The 26,170-nt window shown below is 47.2% G+C and overlaps 1 protein-coding gene across 1 annotated transcript in view; it reads right to left on the bottom strand.

Moving 5' to 3' along the window:
- Window positions 1–4,441: 4,441 nt before the first annotated feature.
- The window catches only part of LOC142882118 (ski oncogene-like), a 39,518-nt gene continuing 17,789 nt past the window's right edge, over window positions 4,442–26,170 (bottom strand). Inside the window, exons 2-7 of the mRNA XM_076016663.1 lie at window positions 15,500–15,640; window positions 14,625–14,740; window positions 13,100–13,422; window positions 12,174–12,535; window positions 9,612–9,842; window positions 4,442–8,039 (exon numbers count right to left, since the gene is read on the bottom strand). Coding sequence (XP_075872778.1) covers window positions 7,854–8,039; window positions 9,612–9,842; window positions 12,174–12,535; window positions 13,100–13,422; window positions 14,625–14,740; window positions 15,500–15,640 — 1,359 coding nt within the window. The 3' untranslated portion in view covers window positions 4,442–7,853. The remainder of the gene's footprint in view (window positions 8,040–9,611; window positions 9,843–12,173; window positions 12,536–13,099; window positions 13,423–14,624; window positions 14,741–15,499; window positions 15,641–26,170) is intronic.

Here is a 26,170-nt window from a genome sequence, read left to right as displayed (position 1 = left end):
AATTAAAAGCAACTGAGATATTGTCATGTATCACCAGGAAGCGCTGAAGCTACAGGTAGGACCACATTTCTCCCAAAGCAACTTCTCTGATCTCAAAAAAGTTAAACTCTAATTTAGAAAAGTAGAACATTATGAACATCATTGATCACTGTTGCTCGCCGTTCCCTCTCAGAATGTCCAGCATTCACACGTTACTTCCCACCACGCGTTTTTTCCAGGCTCTGCCAGAGCTCCGTCTCCCTGGGATGGAAATGCTCATCTTGCTCGCCGACACTCAGTGACATCCTGGCAGCTCATCGCAGTGACATCCTGTGGGGCTGACTGGGACGGCGACTGATGTGACGCGTCGAGCTCCTGGATTGACAGGCAGAGTGCCGGAGATGCTGATCATTTTTGTCAAGCTGAGGCGGTAAAATGCAGCAGCGACCCATAAATATTGAACCTGCCTAGAGGCCCCTGACCTGCACCAGCTGAATCTGGCCTTTCTGTGTGTGTGTTGTGTGTGAGTGTGTGTGTGTGTGTGTGTGTGTGTGTGTGTGTGTGTGTGTGTGTGCAGTTGCACACACATTAATGCATGTTGGCTCTAAATAGCTCGCTGCTCAGTAAACCAACAAGACACTTGACTCGGAAGCTATTGTGAATCACTAACTTCTACATATTATATTATATTATATTATATTATACCATGGAACAGCAAATATTTTCTGAGATATGAAGCCGTTGTATTGGCGCATGTAATCAAACATCATGTGGATGATTTCAATAAAGCAGAGGATGATGAATTTAAAGCGATGATTCAACATTTTGACAATTTCACCTGTTGACACAATCCCGCCATTATTGGGCTCGAACATTTGTCCTCGTTATGACAACGAGGAGGGCATGTGAGCATGGCTGCCCCTCTGAGACTTCCTGCAGTTGCAAAAGGTAAAGGCAGTTTATACGCATCAGGTATTGGGGAAAACAGAGATTCATCAGCCTATATGATTTGGCTTTAAGTGTCGCTTTTTCAATCATGGCACATTTGGCATCCTTTGGGATGTGACAATCACTGGGACTTTTACTTTATGAATTTCAAAATACTTATACAGGTGTCAACCTCCGTGATGATCTTGAATAAAGTTCTGTATAATGTATAACTGATGGTCCTTTTGCAATCACCCATCAGAGCCTCTCACTTGTTGGAGGTTTCAGCCAAGTGTCTTTAATTTCGTGTCACTCTGGTCAAAGTGACAGGAAATCAAAACCAATCAAATTAGTAAAAATAAATAAATAGATAAAGAAACAGAAAGCACTTTATTAATTAGGTCAAATTACTGTGCCACTTTCAGCGAGACACAAAGCCCTCTAACTGCTTTAGAAAAGCTTGTTGTGTTTATCTTGTATGTTGTTCTTGTGTCGTTGATGAGGCTTCAGTCACTTCACTCAAATCTCGTCCTTTCATCTCCTCACCTACAATGAAAGATATTTCTAACGCTCCTGGTTTCCTCCCACACCACAGCGCTGGTTCCAACAGGCTGCCCGGCGCCGCGCAAAAAACACCCATCCCACAATTCATTTAGGGGGGAAAAAAAAGAAAAAAAAAGAGGAAATCCTCAAAATGTACCAAATGAATTAAACATGACTCGATAATTGACTGTACATTATGAAGCAGCGGGAGACGCCGAGGCAAAGTGAGAGGGGGAGAGCGGCCCAGCAGACTCGGGAGACTAATGAGCTAACTGCGGCGCTCCTCCTCCTCATGTGACTGCTGTAATTGGGTCAGTCAATAGCCATGTGTGGCGCTGCTGCTGCTGCTGCCACTGACGCTGCTGCTGCCGCTGCCGCTGCCACTGCCGCTGCTGCCACTGCTGTTGGTTCACAGGAGACGGGAGCTGTCTGACGTCCCCGTGCCATGCTGCTGCTGTGCGTCAGTGGCGCTGCTGCAGCAGCACAACTGGCCCCGCTTAGTGTCAATACGACAAAAAACGTAGACATTAGTGTCGTGAATTTAGAAGAAGAAAAGAAAATCCTCATGAAAATGTTAAAACGTTGCAGATTGAAGGGTCATTCAAGTCTGATTTTAATGAGAACTAAAGCCAGGATAATCTAACAGTACAGAGAAATTTGCTTTAGAACCGATATCTGTAGACACTTTGTTGAATGACGCTTGTTTTATTTGTCACACATCACATTTCATGGCAGGGAAATGTCGGCGTGGCAGAACCCCAGGGGACCGTCGTGCATGCAAGGAATCAAGAAAGTGTCAGGAGGATTTAAAAAGTGGCAGTTTACCAAATTTACAAAAATGCAAGTTCAAAAGAAGAAAAAAGTGAAAGTGCATTGAAAGTAGAATAATTAAAATAAAGAAGTCAAATAATAATATGTTTATGAGAATGAAAAATACTATTTGTCACAAAATGAAGTTTACTATCATCCACATTAGCACACTGGCTGATTTTCAGTACTAACTATGAACTGTGAACTGTGAACATAAAAATCACACGTGTGCGTGCGCACGTGCATGCGTGTGTGTTTATTGTCATGGTAAAAACACCTATTACACAGAATAACACCCTCCAAATTTAGCCACAGTGCCAACGGGGAAGTTTCTGGAAAACAAAGGTTTGGATTTATGGCAAAAAGGAAGCTCACTTTTTTTTGTGTGTACGACCAGAAAACAGGAAAAGCCATTGTTCTCCTCTGTGGCTGCTGTCCCCAGGTGACGGTGGAACAAACATAACACAGCAACACTGGAAGCCTGAACCCTGTCAGTGGAGAGGAGAGTGAGACACAGTGGGACAAATACAGGAGGGTCCGGGGCGGGGGGGTCCGACGTGATGGAGAACCATTGAAGCGAAGGGGAGTGTGCAACTGGCTGGATGGAGAAGTTTTTCTGGACTTGTGTGTAAACGGCAAAAGCCTGATTGGTTTTCCGCTCGTTGTTTCGTCCACATGATGCACCAGGAGGTCCAGTGCTGATGTTCAGGATGGGGAGGTGGAATAGGAAGGACATGATGGAGCCACAGTCTCACACTGAAAACCATTCAGTCACCATTTATCACAGGATACTCAACGCATTGGAAGCCACATGATGGTTAAATCCCATCTATTATCTCCTTGGTCGCTCTGCTTGTAATTAACCTGTTGTGCATTTATTGGGGGAATAAAGGGGTGATGGAGGGTTGCAGGAAAGAAGTAGAGAACACACAATCACGACAACAGCACTGAGGATCAGCTGCACAGTGTTTGAATACAACAACTTCCAGGTGGCTTTTCACCAGTGCTATGCAAACAAGCAATTATTGACGAACGAGACACAAAACCACCTGAATGTATGTTATGCACACATGATGCTGCATTCAGGCTCGGCTCGGGTTGATGTGTGTTTGTGTGGATGGGCGCAAATGAACGTTTACATGAGCTGCAGTTGAGCTGCAGTGGAGCTGAGTGGGCGTCAGCTTGGTGCATGTTACTTCTTCTCGCAGGCCACGCAGCATCTTCAAGGTGGAGGCAGTAATGAGGGAGTCGTCTTCTCCACCAGCGGATGACACGGTGAACCAGGCGACGACGCGCTTCATCTCAGTGATGCTCTGAGAGACATGGGGCCACTTTCTTTTTCATCGGGATCCCTTGAGGTGCGCCCACGCCAAATTTGGGGCTTCTAGCACATTGGGAATCCTAAAACCTTAAGCCTAGTTTCAAAACCCTAACCCTAATTCCAGAGTTAACCCTAACCCTAACGCCATGCAAGTCTATGGGGTCAAAGTTCAACTTTGTCCTAGAGACATGCTTAGCGACTCTCCGAGGGGACCCCCCCCCCCCCCCACCACCACCACCACCACCATCCACCATCGCCCAGCGGAGGGGCTGCCATTGTTGCTCTCCATCCAGTTCAGTTTCTGTCTGTGCTTGTTCAAATTACTGCTTGAAAGCTGTAATTAGGGTTTTAGGGCCGTGAGGCCAAACCCAACTTGTTTTTGGATGTTTTTTTTTCTTCCATAAATACTTCTAAAGACTCAAAAAAAAAGAAAAAAAGGAAAGAAAAGAAAAGAAAAAACTCTTTCCTTTTGGCAATAAAAAGTGGTGATGGAAACAGCTCAACTTGGAAAAACCTCTCAAATGTGGCTAAAAGATTTTGATGCTCTCGTGAGGTGGTTTTCCATACATATCCATGTAGAGGAATATGGCAACAGTGTCACAGAAACACTTCTTCGCATTTACACGTCAGCCGACGTGACGTGCCGGGTCACGTGACCAGTTCACTGACCAGTGAAAATGACGCGTTATAATTGGACGGAGGAGGAGACAGAGTATTTTTTACAAGTCATCAAAGAGAAAAATATAACAACCACTCTGTGGTGTGTGTGTGTGTGTGTGTGTGTGTGTGTGTGTGTGTGTGTGTGTGTTGGAACATGTGAAAATGACACAATGTGCACAAGCAGGAAACTGGGTCTTCAGATCTGGACAAACAACTTTATTTCTGGTAATGCATCTATACACTGTACATTCAGTCACTGTAGTATATAAGCATAGCTATTTTCAAACATAATCTCATAAAGTCCTTTACTTTACAATATAGTCCGTGTCGTGAGAGAAGGTGGGTGGGGGGGCGGGGTGGGGGGGAACAAGGTGTGAAACAATGGAGGAAAAGACAGACAAATAAGCCAAGCTTCTTGTTTTATACTGAATAAGTGGCATTAATAATGCAAAGGCTTACATTTACCTCTTACATAAAAATATTTCTAGATTTGTAAGGTTTATATAGTATTAGCAGCAGCACAGGGCTAAAAAAGATACATGGAGATGAGTGGGGGGAGTGGGTGGTGGGTGGGGGAGGTTGGAGAAATAATCTGCAGGTATTGGAGCCACAGTGTGGCTCTGCTAATCTGATACTCAACACAATCTTCAAAAAATATATATGTCGACTGGTGAAAAAAAAAGAAAAAACTCATTCAATATAAAGACACTACAGTAAAAAAAAAAAGAGAGAAAGGAACAAAAAAATAATGGATTAACATGTTTATGTAGGGAATATTCTCTTACGCACTGCATTAACTGTTGTTGAAAACATTTCAGTTAAAACACAAATTCAAAGAAAGACAACTATTGTAAGAAAAGATTTTTTTGAAAAAGGAAACACAATGTACATATATTATACAATATAGGAAATGAAAAAAAATATTTACATTTGTAAATTCTTATTCAAATCTTCACACTGGCTATTATTTTTTTTCTTCTAATAATATGGACTTATTGCTGCGTGACTGTCCATTATATTTAGCAAAAATGATTTTCCTTTAGAAAAAACTGCTTTTTCATTTTCCGCGGGAGAGCGAAGCGCCAATCTTGTCGTCTCCCTTCTTCTTCTTTTTTTTTGTAGAAAAACCCAAGTAAACTACACATACGCTAGCGACTCTGGAGAGTGTAAAAAGAACTACAAAATGTACCAATTGTATTTTTCCTCTGAGTGACGACATCGGCATTGTTAGAAAAAAGGGGGGCGTTGAAGCGAATGCCCTCGGTTTGATCCCACACTTGTCTGCTTGAGGAAAAGTCAGCAAACTGGGAACAAACTGGTAAAATCTTTATGTACAACCCAAAAAGTAACAATTCACTGAAGCAAGTGGCTTTTTTTTTTCTCTATTAAAAAAATAGTTTGAACATGCATAACATTGATTTTAAATAAAGGAACAAAAAAAAACAAAAAAAAAACGCACTCATTCAGAGAAAAAAAAAAGCCTTAAGCATATATAGTTTGTTCAAATGTTCTCTGCATTTAAAAACTAGGTTTGTAAACTTGTTTTTAGGAATACTGATTATATAGGTGCATTGATTTATTCATTTATTTCTTGATCTTTTTTTTTTCTTCATTTCGAGCTGCTGAGCAATAGAAGGGCTTTTAATTTGAAACCAGGAAGTTGATGAACGGCCCAGCCCTGACAAGCGTCGTCATCACTTTTCCCTACTCTGGAAACCTTTCGCCCTCTTTCAGGCACTTGAGGTTATCCAGCATTGCATTCAAAGAAAAAATATCTTTTGATGCTTTTTTTTTTAAAAAGTATTTTTTTTTCGAACAATATATGGTGCGTTGGTTTTTTTTTTTTTTTTTGTTTGTTTTTGTTTTTGTAAAATGTTCCTCTTCTAAATAAGACAAATTGCTTTATATTGCATAACACAATAAAAACCTTTACATGTACAGTATCAATGCCCAATAACTGACTATATGTATGGCAAACTTCATGTATCTCAAATTCCATGCATAAAGAAAATATGAATTTTCTATTGGAAAAAAAAAAAAAGTGAACGGAACAGACGAGCAATAAAGTTTCTCCACGTTTGAAAACATCAACAACCAACCGAAGAGGGGAAGAAGAAGAAGAAGAAGAAAAAAAAAAAAAGAGCATTAACACAATGTACATTCTGATTGGGTTGCAGCCACCATGTGATCGAGGCGTTGACCCTTTGGAATAAAAAAAAAACATTTGCATTTTTAATCCTTCACACCGTGTGACTGTCGGGGCTCCTGCAACACTGCAGCTGATCTGAGTCCATCGAGCCGGTTCCCACAATGCACCAGTCTCACAAGCCACTTTCTTTCCGTTTTATTTACAATGCGTTGCCCTTGGAGACGGAGGACTTGGGCAGATTTGTTCTGGATGCGTTCAGTCAATGCACCAGCGGCTGAGTCGCTGCGTGAAGAACGAGTGAGGGCGACGGAGGGACGAGAAACTTTGCTTTCCGGTCGTGACGCGCGATTCGTTGTCGTAAAAAAAAAAAGGAAAAAACCAAAGGGAAACAGGGTAGATCTGTATTTACACACCTTAACTGAATCAGAAACAATACTGCAGCTCTGGCCGAGGGGGCCCTGAATGCATCGTCCATTGAGACGTTGCCTCTTGCTCGTTAATGTAACATCAAAGAAAAAACCAGCGCCGCCCTCTGGTGATCTGGTGATCTCCACTCGATGGATCTGGAGCCAGATGATGAAGACGCTGTGGTGCAGGAGACCACCAAGGGCCTCACTGGAGGAGGCCTCACTGCAGGAGGCCTCACTGCAGGAGGCCTCACTGCAGTCCACTGGACTACAGCAGCTTCTCCTCCCTGGTGATGACCAGACTAGTAGGACTCGAACCAAAGTCCCTCTACAGCCACACACGACTTGTTGGTTTGGTTTTAATGTGAGAAACCCTTTGAATTTGCTGTGGACTGCAGTGGCGTCTTGAAAGAACCGACATCCAAGTTCATCTGCTTGTTTTGCTGTTTCGCCACCTTTGATAATATTTCAATGTTTAATATTTGTTTAGCTGAGATATTTTCCTTTTCTTTACATGTTGTCGTGTTATTCTCTTAAATAGCTTATAATGTTTGAATCTCCTCTAATGAAATACTTGTTTGTGTCGAGGCGAGGGGGTCGTGGATGTAGCGGTCAGGGGTCGGGGACTGAAGGTGACCCCTGACCTCCTGGCTGAAGGAAACTGAGCTCAGTGTTCGTGTTCGTCTCACCCCGCAGGCACAAAACCCACTTCCACCTTCACGTTTGTCCGTCTCTCAATCCCGTCGTTGTCGCCTTTCAGCTCCAAGAGTTCAAAAGGTACGAGTCAGTGCTCCATTTCCTTGCTTTTAGCCCTCTGTTTGCAGTCACTCTGCACTTGACTTTTCATTCTGGTGAGACCAGGACTCGAGTCCGTTTGCGTTTCAGTTTGGCTGCGAGTCTTTGACTGTTCTGTGGTGAAAGTCATGATGACGGCGGTGCTTCTTGGCGGCCAGGCTGGAACTTCTGCTCAGACTGTTGGGGGGGAGGGTATGGGGGGGGGTCGTGTGGGGGTTATTGGGGAGGGGGGGGGGGGGGGGTGAGACTGGCGTCTGGCCGCTCAGTCGGCCGACGTGTCCTTGAGCGTGGCCTCCTTGTCGCCGTTGGACTTGGGCCAGAGCTGCTGCTGCAGCTCCTTCACCACCCTCTCCAGGTGCTCCCGGGCCTCCCGCTCCTGCAGCAGGTCGGCCCGGAGCTGCTCGCGGTCGGCCTCGGCATGCTGCAGCTTCATCTGAAGGTCTTCGATCTGCAGGAGGGCGGCAGGGAGAGGAAAGGTCTCGTTAAGCCGGAAGAAGAGCGACAATGAACCAATGAAGGACCTGCATCTCCAAAAACCCAGACCAGGAAAATTCAGTCCACTGTATTTTTACTATGTCTTTATCTCACCTCCATCCTTCCTTTATTTTAAGGCCATAAGTGCAGACGCGAACAACCCCGCGCTGGAGGGTTAATCCATATTAATTCATTAAGATTAATGAGATTAATCTGTTGTATTTTAGCGACCAAATGCTGCTAAGACTGAATGTCACTGCCATGACTATTAAGAAAAGTGAGAACAAAAAGGCTCAATTTCACATTTAAACGAGCAATCTGAGCCAGTGTATGAGCCAGTGACTGTGTCCAGTGGAGATTTTGGTTGAAATGTGAAGGGAAACAGTTTGTGTCGCGCTGCCACACCGAGACCTTCTGGAGCGGAGAGAAAAAAAAGGCCAGTTTTTTTTTTTCATTTTTTCTTCCCGTCTTGCCGCTCAGACTGCAGCGACGCAAACGTGTAAACATGTGAAGGAGGACGAGCGCAGCCTCTGCAGGGAGCCGCAGCTGGAGAGCACAACCTCCCTCTTGTTTTGTCTAATCTGCATTTCCCATGGAGCCTGAGGGAAGTCCGTGTCTCTTCCTGTTTCCCTTCGAGGGAGGGGGCAGGGGGAGGGGCTTATCCTACATCTGTGCACTTGGACCTCCACCCTGGTGTTTTTTTAACAGAGGAAGAGGAAATGCGGCTTTTTTTCCCCCTCCTCCTGCAGCACTGCGTTTCTCTGCCGACCTTGAGAGGATTTCTGGACGGCAAAACTTTCAAAATTGGAGTTGACTTTGCTGAGAGTTTTGGGGGTTCTCAAGCTTTTCATTAGCATTAGCATTAGCTTCTGACGGGGACCCCCTTGACAAAGCAGCAGACGATGCTGCAAAAACATGTAAAGAAACTTCAACTTTTACAATGTTTTTTTCTCGCTATTGTTTGCGATTCAGTAATTGTTGCATTAGTTTAGAATACTGAATACTATCAGCTGACATGTTGATGATCACGCCCATGTTTCTGTAACGTGGCCACGTCTTTGGCTGTAAAGCCAAACTTAACGTACGCTGCCTCATATTTTCTCACTTCAGGCGGCCAATTCTGAGGTTTTCTTCCCCAGCAGTGTCGTCCGCAGCTGGTCTGTCTGTCTGTCTGTCTGTCTGTGTCACCGACCTGTTTAGTTTGTTCTACCTGGACTGGTTTGAGGAGCAAATCACCTTGATGAATGATGCAGACCAGCATGAACCATGTTTTTGAGTGGCAGGAAATCCTATGATGTTATGATTGATTATATTTAATGATGATGATTGAACAACAATTTGATTTTATTTGATAAAAAAATCATTAGATAATATTTGAAGATGATAATTAAAAGATAATTTGATTGTGTGATCAGTTGATTTGCATTTTTTTATTATCTTCTCTCCAATTTTCTGCAGCCTGTCTCCTGGTCAACCAACACCACCCTGACTGGAGAACTGACTGACTGGCTGACTGACTGACTGACTGACTGACTGGCTGACTGACCTGTGCAGAGTACTTGGCGCGGAGACGTCCGGCCTCGCAGCCTTTGTCGCAGACCCGGAGCTGCCTGGCCTGCTCCAGCTCTCGCTTCAGACGGATCCGCGACTCGTTGGCTTCCTTCATCTTCTTCTCGCTTTCAGCTCGCAGCCGCTCGATTTCCTTCCTCAGGTTTCGCTTCGCCTCGGTGGCCTCACGCAGCTTCTCCTTCTTAGCCACACGCAAGAACTCCAACTCCTGGAGGAGAAGAAGAAGAAGAAGGAGGAGGAGAAAAAAGGTTCAGAGGTGCTTTGGACCACTGGGGGTGTCCGACACATGGATGTAGCAGGAACGCTGTGTGTGATTTTTTTTTTTTTTTCCTTTGTCTCTGAGCCGTCAACACGAGGCATCAGTGACTCGTTACAGTGAGCTGCTGCAGTGTCCATGTCAGTGTTTACACTGAGCCAAGTCAGGGGTTAAAGCACTGTGTAGGCTGACAGAAGTTAGGTTTCCTTCCTCTGAATCACTGAAAGAGCGCGTGTGTGTGTGTGTCTTGCGGTAACACGCCCAAAGCCTGCTCATGGGAACAGAGCAGTTGGGACAAACACGTCTGTCATCGTGCTTTGTTTGGTTCCTACCGAAGGAGTAGAGAAGAAAAACGAGGCTCCATCGCACACTTTACTCTACAGCGGCTTTACATAACAACTCTGTCAGTGCCACCGGGGGTGAGCTTCAGTTCGTCTAAACACAGCGGGGATTATACAGAGTGGCTGTTCCAACGATCACAAAAAAAAAGAAGAAGAAAAACTCCAGTCAGAAGTGATTTTTTTTAAAACTTTTGCAGCAAAGTGCCACACAATCCGAGCGTGTTCCTCTTTCAACGACTGAAGGGAGACGGGGCTCCGGCTGGAATTTGGAAATAAATGCTGCTGAAAGAACGTTTACTTCCAACACGTTTAACGTGAAGCAGTGCCAGGGGTCGGGGGGGCGTTCAGGGCGGGTGAGTGAACCCTGGCGGAAAGTGAAAGCAGAATTGGTGGAGAGTTTTTCGCCGCTCGGGGTGCATTTTGTGTCGCTCACCCACACAGACTCATGCGTCTGCATTTTTTCTTTTTCCCTTTTAGTTCTCGGCCCGAGACCCAAAAATAAAAATGGAAGTCTGGCCTTTCCCTCCGCAGCAACATCCGCTCTCATTGTTATCACTCGCGCTCGAGGCTCTCGCAGACAGTGGCGGCGGCGGCAGCGACTTTTCATCCAGTCGTGCATCCTGCTGCTGGAGCTCCACACGCACCACGGTGTTGTCAAAGTCGGATTTTTAAACAGTTAGGGAGACATTAAGGTTTTTGGAGTCTTGTATTAGCGGCTCGGGGGAAAACTCTCACACTCTTGCTTCCACTCCATCGGGCTGCATTGACTGTTTAAATAAAAAACAGCATACATTGCATACTGTTGTCATGAGACACTTTAGAATTTTCGGAAACGATTTCCCGAGAATACTGAAGACGATGTAGTACCTATGCCAGGCCATGTTTGGCGAGTTAACTGCCTCGAAGGCAAAAGGGGGAGACGAAGAGAACCAGCAGCACAGCGTCTTTACAGAAGTAGCAGCTTGCTAACATTAGCATCACGGCGATGACAAAGATCGCTCGTAAAAAAACAACAACAAACAAACAAACAAAAAAAACGATAGAGCGGAACTTCTGTTTCGAGTTACTTTAGAACTCAACGCTGCATAATATCGACTGTGATCGACTGAAAGTTTTCCCTGACAGTCGTACATTAGTTTGGACAGCTGCCTCTAAACCTTGAGAGAGAGAGAGAGAAAATGTCCCGAGTTCGAAACGCCATGAAACTTAAAATCCACGGCAAACCGTCTTGTTGGGGGCTTTTCTAGCCTTGTGTCATTCAAAGGGATACACGCCCTGACCTGGTGTCAAGTCTGTCCAGAAATAAAGTCCTGCTCCTGTTCTGTTGAGACAAACTTAAAGCCCAAAGGAAACATTCGCTGTGACTGTGACAGGTTGCACGTCAAGTCAGAAAACCGGTTTAGTTTTTTTCTTTTTGACAGTCTTGGAGTGATTTGGCATGAAAGTAAAGCATCAAATCTTACATTTTGTCCCTAAACTAAACTGGAATCTGCTCAGGAAATGATAAACTTCCACAACCTACTAAGTGTGAAACTTCTTTTTTCTGATGATCAGGAAACCTTCTTGCTCAAAGGAGGTTTGCCGTTGTATGCAGTCAAAACTCGGAGTGTTGGAGTTGAATCAAGTCTCGTGGGAGATTGTCAAGTACAAACATTACACACATTTCACTCGACTGCACATTTACAGTAGAGCGAGTGTCCAATGAATGTGCCGTTAATTCCACCTGACACATCTCCAAAATAGCAGTTGTAGTTGAAACTGATTAAAAAAAAGTGTTTCAAATTCACCAAAATGTACAAAACGTACTTTCTATTGCATTTTAATTTAACAAAATCAATTTAAATTTTGCGCCAATTTTGCCATCAGAGAAGCAGTGCAGCGTATTTATTATACAGGATTGTGTTTTCGCTGACGGACTTTTGCACTCGCCACAGAAGCTCACCTGCTGGAGGCTGCGTTTGGCCTGCAGGGCCGAGCCCAGCTTCTCCTCCTGCTTCACTCTCATCTTCACAATCTCATGCAGGAACTTCTCCTTGGACTCCTTGGAGTCGAGGCCGGAGTCCAGCGCCTGCCTCAGGCTCTCCAGCTCCGACTCCAGGCCCAGCTCGGGCGGGGTGAGCGGCGCAACCACTGGCGGCGTGGCCGTGGCTGTGGGGGGAGCGGGGTGGACGGGATGGGTGGGGCCGTCTGGCGACGTCACGGTGCAGGCGGGTGCCGACGCACCGCCCGGCGAGCTCAGGTCCTTGGCCGAGCTGCTGGACGAGGTGAAGGACGGCGAGGACAGCGAGGACAGCGACGACGTGACTGTCGGGATGAGGACACACGAGATTCAGCTGATTAATCTTTTTTTTTCAAATCAGGGTCAACATTTGGCCAACTGCCAGAGCTGCATAGCAGCGACAGAGTCAGCCAAAAATAATGGAGACACACGTCTGGAAAAGAAGAACTTGCAGTAAAATATTTGACTTGTAGAAGTACTTCTACACATAGCGATGCCTCTTTGGAAGTTTGATCAGATTACAGTAACACTGTGTACTGTTGTACACTGTTTTCCCTAACGATGGCTTCACCCTCATGAATGTAGCGTTAACAAGTGACGTCTACAACACTGCTTCTGTGGTGGTCTAGTGGTAGAGTGTTTGGAGGCTGGGAGGTTGTGGGTTCGAGCCCCGGCTGTGTCAGACCAAAGACCATAAAAATGCTTCCCATTGGCTCCCATGCTTGGACCCTCAGTATTCTGGGTTGGACTTGGGGGTTAGCTCAATGAGTCCACCGCTCCCTCAGAGGTGAGGGGTAAAATGAAGCAGACAAATCTTAGCTGCTTCTGTGTCTTTCACCCGCTGGCCGGGCAGCGGCCTGCTGACTTACACTCGTCACGGCTCTCCACTTCGATCTCCACCTCAGAGTCTTTGTCGTCGGGAGGCGGCAGCAGCGGCGGCGGCGGCTGCTTGCTGGCGGTGACGGTCGGAGGACAGGGGCCCCCCGGGGCCTCTGGGCCCCCCGGGAGTTCCCCCGTGGCTCTCCTCTTGCGCGGCCTGGAGTTGGCCTCCTCGGCCGGGGGCTCGCCGCCGCTCGGGTGGGAGGTGCTGGATACTGAGGGCGACAGGGGCCCCACCTTCCCCAGGGGCAGCGGCGTGAGGGCCACGTTGGGGGCCACGGCCTTCTCCAGGCTCTTGTAGTTGTTGTAGAAGCTGGAAGAGAAGAGTCAAAGGTTCAAAGAGTCACACGGCAGTGAAACGTTGATGTGGCAAGAGCTGATTCTGCATTACGAGCAATCAATCAATCAATTTCAGCCTGTCACGATTACGAGGAATGAAGCGTAAAAAAGTGAAAGTATGAAAATATTTATATATCTTTTTAGATGAATTTAAGGTAAATATAAAGTAAATATTAGTCAATTAAAAAAAAAGAAAGATTAAAAATGGCAAATACTGATGAGGATGTTGTCTGTATGAAACAGGGCCATCATAATATGTAATAATAATAATTATAATAATAATGCAGTAGTGCATTACAGTATAATATAATAAACAATGTATCAAGCAATTAGTATTACATGATTTATGAAATATAATGTTTATGAAATAACATATTAATTAGTATAACATAGTAATACTATATGAACCTACATGATTATGTGTGTTCTGGCACAACAAATAAATAAACAAGATCCCCGACATGTTGATTGGCGGCCGTGCATCTCCTTGGAGTTTCCAATGAAACGCGGTCGGGACCATATTGATATTGAGCGGCTGAGGTCTGGGCGGCGATGCCAAACCAGGCAGAAGCAGCAGTCACTCAGCGTGCAGCGCCTGCAGCTCCGTCCTCCCACTTCATGCACAAACTGTGAGGCCAGATCGGCCGCCATCCCTGCACTGGCACGGCCGGGCTGGGCCGAGCCGAGCAGAGCCGGGCCGGTGCCCACGGTGAGTGAGTGAGTGAGTGTGAGTGAGTGTCAAATGTGTGTTAATGGTGGTGTGTGGGAGGCGGTGGAACAGTCAGACTTGACCCCTGTGACCCCGGCCCACCCAGACAAGTGAGAGAGAGAGAGAGAGAGAGAGAGAGGGAGAGGGAGAGAGAGAGAGAGAGCAGCACGAGAGTCCGCTGCACAACATGGCAGCAGTCATGTTGTGCAGCGGACTCTCCTCTCCTCTCCTCTCCTCTCCTGTCCTGTCCTCTCCTCTCCTCTCCTCTCCTCTCCTCTCCTCTCCTCTCCTTTCCCCTCCCCTGCCATCCTCTCCTCTCCTCTCCTCTCCTCTCCTCTCCTCTCCCCTTCCCCTCCATTCCCTCCCCTCCCCTCCCTGAGAGTGTTTCATCCCTTTTAATTGATTTCAGCCGTTTTCACAGAACCGTTGAGGGCCTGCTTGTTGCGGCTGGCTGCACTGGGGCCTACCTGTCTCTCAGCAGGGCCAGCGGGTGGCTGGACGGCTCCTTCTCACCGGCAGAGATGTGGGGGGACCAGGGTCTGAAGGCCGAGGGCCGCTGCCTGGGCTGGATGCAGTTACCACCCTGGAAATAATCATAGGAGAGATGAAATGAAAAATTCAATGACTGAGGTTCTGCTCTTGAAGATCCAGGGTGTAAAATTTGGGTTGATTTATGATTTCTATATTGGTAAAAGCTGAACTTAGTGACCATAAATACGTCAGGGTCTTGCTGCTAGTTACCTGACAGTGGCCTTAATACCAAACATTCTGTCAGACTCAGGCTTCCTTGAAAAGTTGACACACTGGACCTTTAATGTTCTACTTGTACCATCGTTGTTCTACCTTCATTTGGTGGCTGTGGAATATTGGGGGTCAGCACTGGGTTTCCAACACAGTGGCTGCAAACTGTCGGAGAGCTGATCAACATTTCGGCTGCTAACTGCGTCTTCACTGACCTACACTAGCAAGAGCAACAACAAAACTCAACACCAATCAGCCCTATGGGGATTGTGTTGTGTTGTTAATGACATGGGATCGACTCACTGCACAAACTGGCTCAGTTAAATGAACACAGCAGCAGTCACACTGGACAAACCCCAGAAACAGAAGGAGGCCAGACTGACATCTCTGGTTCTGTTTAATATGATACTGTTATTCCTTGTTTTCAGTCTTCTGTCTGCTGTCCTTCTAACTGGTTCTGGCAGAAGAGCTCAATTTAAAAAATGACTTTGATGTTTCCTCAGTGCTCTGTGCTCTGGATGGGGACGTCTAACAGTGCAGCCTCCACCTGCTCAACATGTAGAGAGTGCCATCACCGTGTACAGTCACATGATCAACACACCTTGCTGGAGGCAGACTGGAGCGAGTGGAGCCAATCATGTTGCTTCTCTTTGTCTGCCAGCGGCGACGGCAACGGGAAGTCTTCATGTTTGAACTTTTTGATGGGGATCGGATCGGACACCTGGAAAAAGAAGGAGACGAGCTTTTAGTTTTCCAAAGTAAAAGTCTGTGCAAGTCGCATCAAGTCACCGCTGCATTTACTAAAAGTCTGCGCAAGTCGCTTCAAGTCACGGCTGCGTTTATTAAGAGTCTGTGCAAGTCGCTTCAAGTCACGGCTGCGTTTATTAAGAGTCTGTGCAAGTCGCTTCAAGTCACGGCTGCGTTTATTAACAGTCTGTGCAAGTCGCTTTCCCCCAAACTTGAGCTGAGCTGCGTTGGGTGCAGGAAGCAGCTTTCAGCGTCGGGGTCGATAGCTCGCCATGGCCGTTCACCACAGGGCTCCACTTGGCAGCGCTGCCACACTCCAATGTCAATGAACTGGAAACGCACCCAGCGGTGTCAGACGGACCGATAACCGTGTGTGTTTGTGTGTGTTTGTACAGGAGCAGTGCCAGTGGATGCGTCTGAATCCAAGGTGCCAGAGTGTTTAAACAAAGCCGCCGTAATAACCTGCAACACGCCTCTCTGAACGGCTAAAATAGCAGCCTGACTGTTGCAGTCACAATTTTTTCATTGCGGAAACACACACACACACACACAGACAAGCAACAAACACACAAACACTCTCACTATTGGCCAAGAAAGACCAACAACTACGGCTGAGTGTTTGCTTGGTTTTCGAGGTGAGTAGGGCAGCGAGTGCAGTGGCATGGGGTTTGTGTCTGCATGCTTGTGTGTGTCTGTGTGTGTGTGAGTGTGTGCGTGTGTTTGTCTTTCACTCACAGATACACCCATACAGGCTGACAAGCAATGGTTTGTTTCTTTTACTCCCTTGTTAAGCTGGCTTTGTGGCTATGACCTCAGCCTCCACTCGCTGTGTCTGTCACTAGCTGCCACACACACACACACACACACACACACACACACACACACACACACACACACACACACACACACACACACACACACACACACACACACACACACACACACAGGCCAAATGCAAGCTACTTTGGGGTGAAGTAAACATGAAATTTCCCATTAGTTTCATCCACAGTGATCGACTCAAACAGGCTGAGCTGGTTTGACGACGCAGTGGAGAAAATGATGCTTGATGCTGAAGTCCTGCTGTTTATTGCTCGTGATGACCTCATGTAGGCAGCGAGTGAACTTTCTGACGTTTCAGGTGGAAAAAGAAAAACAAACAGGTGGGAAAACTTGAGGTCCGAGATATAAAACAAGCAACTTTTATACACAGTTTTGTATGTGTATTCTTATATGTATTATTATTATTATTATTATTATTTATTTTTTTTAATTATTATTATTATCATTATAATAATAATATTCATCTGTGTGTCAATACACAGCAATTACATGTAAATGTAAGCGTGCCTGGCGCTGCTATGGTCTCAAATGACCATCCACTGGTGGCGGCGAGGTCGTGAGTGTTGGACTGGAGGTCACATGACACAAAGCAGAGCTGAGCTGCATCTGTCAACCCCCCCCCGCCCCCCCGGGGATGTTTTCACTCATATTGCCGACGGAATCCACGTCAGCGCGGAGTGGGACACACACACACACACACACACACACACACACACACACACACACACACACACACACACACCTTCCTTCCTAGTGTCGACAGGTGGTCATTTGTAGCGGGGTTCCACGTCTCTCTCTCTCTCTCTCTCTCTCTCTCTCTCTCTCTCTCTCTCTCTCTCTCTCTCTCTCTCTCTCTCTCTCTCTCTCTCTCTCTCTCTGAGGATCGCAGTGGGGCGAGACGGACAAATACTGGCGAGGTCTGCTGACGTGACAGCTGCCCCCCCCCACCACACACACACACACACACTGATGCTTTTACACAAATAAATTTCCCAACGGATAAACAAAGTTATTTGAACTGAATTGAGTTGAGTTGCGGAGGGTGTGGCTCTGTGTCGTCCAGTAGGTTTGTGGGTTATGTTAAGATAAAGCAATAGACCCCAGATAGCAGGGCAGTAAAGCAGGATCGCAGGCACGAGGCTAGTGCCTGCAGCTCAGGCCATAAAGTGGCTGCTAACGCACGCACGCATGCACACGCACACACACACACACACACACACACACACACACACACGAACAGACAGACAGACACACACGCACAGTTGCCTCTGGGCAAAGTCTCTGTGCCACGTGCCAGTCGTCATCTCGTGGATTAGCCGTTGCCAACACTGCGGCTTTCCATCAGGTTGAGATCCGGCCTCGCTAATCTTGGACGGAGGAGAGTGTTTGGGGGGGGGGGGGTCAGCAGTTGGCAGCTGAGCTGGTGGAAGGATGGGGGTGGGGGGGCATGCGTAGATTACTGAAGTGTGAGGCCAACAGTCGCTGGGTGTCGACCTAGTCCCAGAACTCCGCTCAGGTCGAGCAGGTGGAGCCCCCTGCAGGGAGCCCTGGGATGATCGATAATAATAATGATAATAACTATAATGATACTTAGGGATGAACCCTAACTATCAGTACCAATACCAGTGTCAGGTACCAGGGTACCCGTACTTGTAAAATACATGCTGATACCACAACGCCAATACCAGCTGTCTGCATATATACAACACTTTTTGTTCAATGTGTGTTTGTACTGCAGGGGAATGTTGTTCAAATAACAACACCTGAGGAAAACTACAACTGCAGAGTACTCCTATAATGTGTAACGGCCTTATTAAATACTCAATATGGGTTTCAGTGAGTACTGAAATGCTAGTAGAGGTATTGGTGCAACCCTAATGATAACAGCAATACTACTACTAATAATAATTTGGATTCGACGAAGGAGGGCTGAAACGTGACAACTGCTGCTCCCACACACACACACACACACACACACACACACACACACACACACACACACACACACACACACACAGAGTGAGACCCTGACCGAGGGGTGAGCGAGACACTTTTATTGTGGAGCTGACAGCTTCGCTGGCTGGGCTGATAAGACTTGACTTACAGCGGCCAATAGAGCGGTGGCCTACATCAAAAGACGCGCGCGGCCCTGCGAGTCCACGCCGCTGCTTTTTCTCTCTATTTACAGCCTGGCTGCGCTGTTTTACACTCAGCTGTGGATTACAACAGCAGAGACAGGAAGTCACACGGCTAAAAAAAGGCCTTCCGACGATGAGTCGGACAAGCCCAGACTGCTGCCAACTGGATCCCAGAGCGGCCAGAACGCCACACATTACTACTGTCGGGGGAGGACCCTCTCCACACACACACACACACACACACACACACGTTGGAAAAACGAGGGTCTTTATTTCGCAAAGGTCTGGTCGAGCGATGGCGCGGAGCAGCGGCTGCTGCTGGAGGTGCAAAGCAGCAGCAGCAGCAGCAGCAGCAGCAGCAGCTTCATTTAAAGGGGCCCCTTCACTTCACACACGGCAGAGAGGAATAACCCCTGCATGAGAAACTCCCTCACAGAGCCTGGAGTCATGGGACAGCGTATGTGAAAATAGTGAGAGTGTCTCAGCTGCCATAGGGGGCCCCACGCAGGGGCTCATGTGTGAGCACGTGTTGGGGCAAGTAGTACGCCTTTCTGTGTGTGTGTGTGTGTGTGTGTGTGTGTGTGTGTGTGTGTGTGTGTGTGTGTGTGTGTGTGTGTGTGTGTGAGAAAGAGAGACAGAGACACACACAGGGCGAGACAGGATGGGTGGAGTGATAACAGCGTTCTCGGGTCGAAGACGCCGCTTCTAGAAAGAGAAAAAAAAAAAACCCTCACAGTTTCTTAATACTTCCTCCGTCTGCCGGCAAAGAGGTGATTGTCATGGTGAGACAGAGGCATTTTTTTTATAAGCTGACAGGAAGAAGTTTCTCAAGGCTTCTGCTTCCCCTCAAAAAAACATCGAGACATGCAGACTTTGTTCTGTCTTTCTAATGTCACAGAAAGACACAATAATGGGCTTCAAATGGTAAAAAAAAGGCACACACACACAAGTGAAGAGCTGACATAAGTATTAGAGGGACGAGTGAGGAAGTGAAACTGGATAAACACTCTCTCTCTCTCTCTCCCTCTCCCCCTCCCCCTTCCCCTCCCTCTCCCCATCTCTCTCTATCTCTCTCTCTCTCTGACATTTTGAAAAATGTCATCCAAAAAAAAAACAACAATCCCAACGCTCCCCAATAAAGGCAGCAGTGGTGTGAACAGGAGGAGGAGGAGGAGGAGAACGCTGGTAGCAGAAGCTGGAGGAGCCTCCTAGAGAGCGAGGAGGTCCCCTGGAATAACAGCAGGTCCACCTCCTCACTGCGGTGCATCTTTAAAGCAGACCTGATGACACGTCGCTGCTGGCCTGTAAACCGAAGGGGGGCAAAGTTCCTGCTGGGATCCAGGTGAGGCTGCCAGGGTTCAGGGCCGCACTCTGATAAGATTTTATTTGAGGAGGTGACTAAAAGAAGCATGACTCTCTCTGACTGGCGTGACTCCCATTTCAAACTATTACATGTTTGGCTGAGTTACAAGGAGGTCGTGTTTCTGTGCTTTTTATCAGAATAGTTTTCTCAGTAGTTTGAATGTTTTTCTGCCACGGTGAACTGTGCACTCCCTGCCCTGAAACGCCCCCACTGAACCCCCCACTGCACCACCACCCCCACCTCCACTGCTCCGTTAGACGATCTGTCTGAGTGCACTTCCTGTGTCATAGATTACAGGATGTCCTCTACAAACAAGCAGGGCTCTGAGTGTAAAGAAAAAGCACAATAAGTTGGAGCGAATCTCGGTAAACGCAGCTTTGCAACTCAAAATTTAAATGCAATGAAAAAGAGGAAATGACAAAATTCCACAGTTATTTCTCCAGTTCACTTCTGTTATGAACAAAAACAGCAAAAAAAAATAAATAAATAAACACAACCGTGGCCACTGATCAGCGGCCCTCTGTCTTTCTTGCACCAGGAGAATCTCCACACAGACAGAAAGTCTGTACTTAATGCTCATCATATCCTAAAAGCCAGTCACTCATTAACAGTAAATTATTTAATTGCTGCAATCAGTGTCTGCCGGGCAGCAGGGCTACCGTTCACTTTTCTCTTCCTTTCCAGGGGAATTCTTTTCATCTGCGGCCCACAAACTGTGACTCATGTGTGTCACGACCGTCACTAACGGCCGCGGCGAACAGGTTGCCTGAGCCAACTAACCTACACCCCCCGCCCCCGCCCCCCCAACCACCCCCACAAGACAAGGCCGAGATGAAAGAGCGGCCCGGCCCGGCTTTGTTTGCTCTGTCTTCAGTGGTGTGGGCTGCGTGGAGCCGCGCCCTGCCTCTGACCTGACTTTGGCCTCCCTGCGTGTCTCCAGCAGGGGCCCTGCAGCGGCACACACACACACACACACACACACACACATAGAGAGAAGGGAGGGGCCCCTTCCCTTCCCTTCCTGCAGGCAGCCGAGCGCGCTCAGCTCTCAGCTCTCCTCACGCAGCGGCCGGCCGCAAAAACCACACGTGTGCGAGCAAACGAGCAGGTGTCAGACAACCTCTTTCAGCGATCTGCTGTTGAATGCAGAGCCAAGCACGGGGAGAAAGAAAAAAGGGAAAAGAGAGCGGAGGTCCAAGTTGAATTCATTAGTAGCTCATAAACAGGGCAGACGCTGCGTCTCGGCGGTGCGGCGGCTCTTGCAGTCGCGCAGCTTCAACCCAAAATGACTCAACTTCTCGCTTCTGCAGAAACGCTGCCCTGACTTCAGGATGAACCGGCGACGTTTTCCACATCCTCATTGAATATTCTCTTTGAAACAATGAGAGAGGCTGGCTGATAACTTCAGCGCTCAGCAATTAACTCACTCCTGTTGTTTTTTTAATATTAATTCCAACTCTAATCTCTAAGAATAAGCTGCCACTGCTGGAGGACGGCGAGGAACAGTTTGCTGCAGGTGTGAACAGCAGCAGGTTACATGCATTCGCTTGTCAGGTTCCAGTGTATAAACAGGAGGCGCTACAGCTCCCGTCTCTAGCACCTCTCCCCACATGACCCAGCAGGAACCAGCAGGAACCTGCAGGAACCCGCAGGAACCAGCAGGTATTCCTCCAGGGAGGTTGTGTCTTATAGAATCTGGTGATTCTCAGGCTGAAGTCCTCTGAACCACAAGGCCCAGCAGCTTGTCTTGAAGGAGCACCTACAGTGAGTCTGCCTCAAGGGGAGCGTTCACAGCCACATGGGTCAATATCTTCCCACACGGCCATGATGCACCGAGGAAATGGCACAGCTGGAGTTTTAAGTGTAGTAAAAAAGAATAAAAAACAAAATCTGAGCTTTCAGCTGCCACATGGCAACACCAGCTGTGCTTCCATCACCCCTAGAATAACGCAAAACCTAAATATGACAATAAGAAACGGGTGGTGGAGACAGCTCAGCTTGGAAAAACCTCTCACGGCTAAAAGGCTTTGATGCTCTCATCAGGTGGTTTTCCACACATAGGAAAATCGCAAAAGTCTCATGAGAACACTTTTTTTTCACAACTACGCATCGGCGGAAGTGACGTACAGGGTCACATGACCAGTTCACTGACCGGTGAAAATGGTGCGTCGTGACTGGACGGAGCAGGAGATAGAATATTTTTGTGTCCTGATGACAGCAGCAGCAGCAGCAGCAGCAACAGCGGTGACAACTGAAATAGCTGCTCCAAAATGTACCTCCATCCTCCTCACTGTGGGCTCTCGCGGGACGAGATTTCAAGACGAGAATTACGGCTTGTGTGCTTCAGATCATTCAAATGGAAACACTTGCAAATCGCAATTGTACTTTGTCGAAATGTTTTGAAACGTGGCTTTTATTTTGCAAAAAAACTGTCATGGAAACGCAGTTACGTTTGAGAAGGGAGAAGGGAAGGCAACATTTCGCTGCTGCCTCGAGGACACGGAGACGGATCTAAATGCAAAAAATGCAACAGAGAGAGAGAAAGGGGGGTCGGGGGGGGAAACGAGGATGAGGAAGAGTTTGGAGCTCTGGGAAGAAAGCAGGGTCTCCATTTCCTCGCGCCAAATTTGCTTTGGCAACTCTTTCCGTGGGAATAATGAGAGCAGCTCCTCTCAGCCGGACCGGGACGGGGATTGGCCCACCGAAGAAACGGAAAGCTCAAAGAACGAGCAACGGAGACGGGGTGGGGGTAAGTAAATACAGCTGGACTTTTCCATAGCTTCTCCTTTTCCAGCCTGCAGATTCTGGATGTTTCGATGTTGGCGTGTCAGGAGAGAAGAGGTCAGGAAGGCTGCTGTGGCCACAAACAACGCAGAGGGTATAAATTAGTGCTGAAGGCATGAATGGATTAATCGCAATGAGAGCAGATTAATCTTGATTTAAAAAAAATGAATGGTTTTACAGCCCTGGTAGAAATACAAGGTGAGACTGCAAATCTCGGGTTGAACACTTGAATATTTTTGCCTCGTAAAGTGGAAACCGTGGTTGCAAATTTGATGAAGATGATGATGATGATGATGATGATGATGATGATGATGATGATGATGATGACGACATAGCACAAAATCAAGCACAGACTCAGTAAATAAATAAAATAACTTTACACTACAGGTTTTATAACCCTTGGCCAAAAGATCAAAGTGCTGGACAATGCTTGACACCAAAACCAGTAAAGCAGCTGAGAGAGCGGCAAAGGAGCGAGAGGAGGCGGGGAAAAAAAAAAATCCACCATTTCCTGAGGAAACAAGGTTAGAGACACAACTCCACTGACGGCTCCTGCTGCAAAAAAACACAATGAAAAAAAGCTGCTGTCCTGGAAAAGGCCACGTTCCAATTGTGACTAACGAGGTGGGAGGAGTCTGCGTGTGTGTGTGTGTGTGAGAGTGCACGGCATGGGGCATATTTCTGCCTGGAGGTTGAGGCTGAATGTTGGAAGGGTTAAATCGCACGGCTGAGCAAACGCATAAATAGCACTGGATGGGGGGGGGGGGCCTTGGGTGGGTGGGGGGGGGGGGGGGTGTTTGGCGTGGACGCCGCTGCCAGCTGGCGTGCACGGAGAGGGCATCCGTGCCTGGACACACACACACACACACACACATATACACAACTAAAGTGGCAGTTTGATTTCCAAGTGTATTTTACGGGGGCAGCGGAACACAAGCAGCCACTAGGGGGGGTTTGGGGGGGTGGGGGGGTGGTGAACCCCCGGTCCTGGCTGCATCACATGCGCTCGCATGTGACGACGGGCCTGGCCGGGAGCGCTGCACAAACATGCGCACACATGTGCGTGTTTGCACACTTGCTTTGAAGCCACGGTGAGCCTTCAGCTCCACTCGACTCCACTCGGCTCGGCCTCGGCCGCGCACCACCGCCTCAGCAGCGCCAGCGCACGCGCAAAACACGCCGGGAGAGGACGGAAAAAAAAAGGGAAAAAAAAGAAAGAAAAAAAGCGCAGGCGGCGGCTGCTGCTGCTGCTGCTGCTTGCAACACATCAAAGCAGCTTCCAGTTGCAGCAGTGAAGCTGCAGAGACAAGTTTCATCCCGCGATGATGATAAATCACATCCGAGCTCCTTAATGCCAGCGCTAAACCCTGGCGGCCCCATGGAGCAGCCGACCAGGTGTTCCCACAGTGCCCCGCCGCCCCACTGCAGCGCACCAAGCCTGCTTCCTTCCAGCGGAAAGAGGGCTTCACTCTCCTGAATGGCTGCAAACAGTGGAATTACCACATTTTGGTGAAAACACACACAAGGATGTGTGTGTGTGTGTGTGTGCGCGCGCGTGCGTGCAACTGTTAAAGGTGCAGTGTGTGAAATTGTTATAGTGTGTTTGGTATTCAGTTGACTGTCAGTTGAGCTCCTTAAAAAAATGGCGACACTGCAAACTGGGAGCCAGACCCTTCTGATCCTTATTATCACCCCCTAATGATATCCTTATTATTATTAGGAGTAAATCAGTATTTACTCCTTCCTACTCCTTTTCAAACGCCTTTGAGAGGATCAATGATTGCATTTTTTTCGTATTATTATTTGGTTTATATACCGTGGCTTTCATTAATTGTGTTATTTTGTTTAATTTTTAAGTTCAAAATAAAGATTTTCATTTCATTTCAATTATTGCTCTATGTATATCCTTATATGGGAACTGTTCTAAGTGTAGGAAAACCAAACAAATGTTATTGTACTGCGAGTCTCCGCTTTACTCAATGCATTTCTGGGCAGCATGTTGAACTTTTACCAATATAAAAATCATAAATCAAGTCAAATTTTTACCGGCTGGGACTTCGTCGGCGGGTTTGAAAAGCACTTTCTGAGACTTTCCAAAAAGCTGAGGCTCCCCCAGTGCTTCTCTGCAGTGTCAGAATGTGTCCTTGCACCGTCCACTGGTCAGTGTCACTGCCTGGACCCTCCAGTCAGAGGAGCACCGGGGGGATTTGAGTGAAGGGAGGGGACTGGCACTCAAATCCCCTCTCATCTTACAGGCATCATTAAGGCCACTAAAGCCTCATCCCTGGAGCCGCCACCACCAGCAGACCACCAATTACAGTCTTAACCTCTGTCCTGCCCCTACTGTCTCTGTCTTACTGACACCTAAAGCTCCGAGAGCTTTGTGCCGCTGCCACTACAGACAGACAGACAGACAGACAGACAGACCAAAAGCAGATGTGGAAAGAGAGTCCAATGTTGGTGCGTGAATTCTGATGCAGCCCTGCTGTTGTAGTTACTGTGGCAAAGACCACTTTGCTCCTTGGACAGTCCCACACCAGAGCTCAAATACTCTACTTGCAACACGTCTGCTGTCTAGTATTTTTTTTTTTTGTGCACTTATTCTGAGCTAGAAGCTATGTAAGCACTTCTAGCTCATGGAGAACCTCGCCGTCTCGTGCTGCTGCTGCACAAATTCAGCCAAACTCAGCATATTGTGCAACCGTCCACCGCTCGTCACTTCACTCTTCACCGTCACAAGAACTTGTTTTTAATAGATAAAGAGAAACCAATTTAACTTGCTTGCTAACTGCTTGCTAACTGCTGATATCCTTTATCATTAAGTTTCAAAATGCCCCCCCAAAAAAGTGTGTGTGAAGATGCTGCATGTCAAAGTGGGCAAAGCCACGCCGACTTTGCAGAGGTGGGCCGCTGCTCTGCGGTCGTGTCCCCTGAGCTGCCTCCAGCCCCGCTGACCTTTGGCTTTAAGCCAGCATCAACCCCCAGCTGAACTGCTAAGACTTCACTCAAGTGCTCTTGTCTTGGTCTTATCAGACAAAGATGACTGAGGCAGGTTGAACTGCTCCACATGGTGAGAGGAAGTAGCCCCTCCTGCAGCGCTGAAGTTTCCCAGAATATTCAAATTATTATTCCACTTTGGGAGGGGGAAAAAAATAAGAAGTTTATGGAATAAAGTAAACAACGAGTGAACTTCCTTCTTTTTTTCCTTACTCTACATTTTTTTATTTTTTTATTTCTTTTTCATTAATATAATTTCCCTTCTCATTGCACAATATTTTTTCTGTAATATTGCAAATGTCCTCAATGTGGGGTTAATATAGCCATTCTATTCTACTCTACTCTACTGACTACCTGTTGGTGAGGTTGATGAGGTTGATACAATTTCTGAAGCATTACATTT

This window comes from Nelusetta ayraudi, unplaced genomic scaffold (assembly GCF_046127955.1).
Source record: "Nelusetta ayraudi isolate G7.1 ecotype Tasmania unplaced genomic scaffold, CSIRO-AGI_Nayr_v1 ptg000234l, whole genome shotgun sequence".
Lineage (NCBI taxonomy): Eukaryota > Metazoa > Chordata > Actinopteri > Tetraodontiformes > Monacanthidae > Nelusetta > Nelusetta ayraudi.
This window is presented reverse-complemented; position numbering and strand designations above follow the sequence as displayed.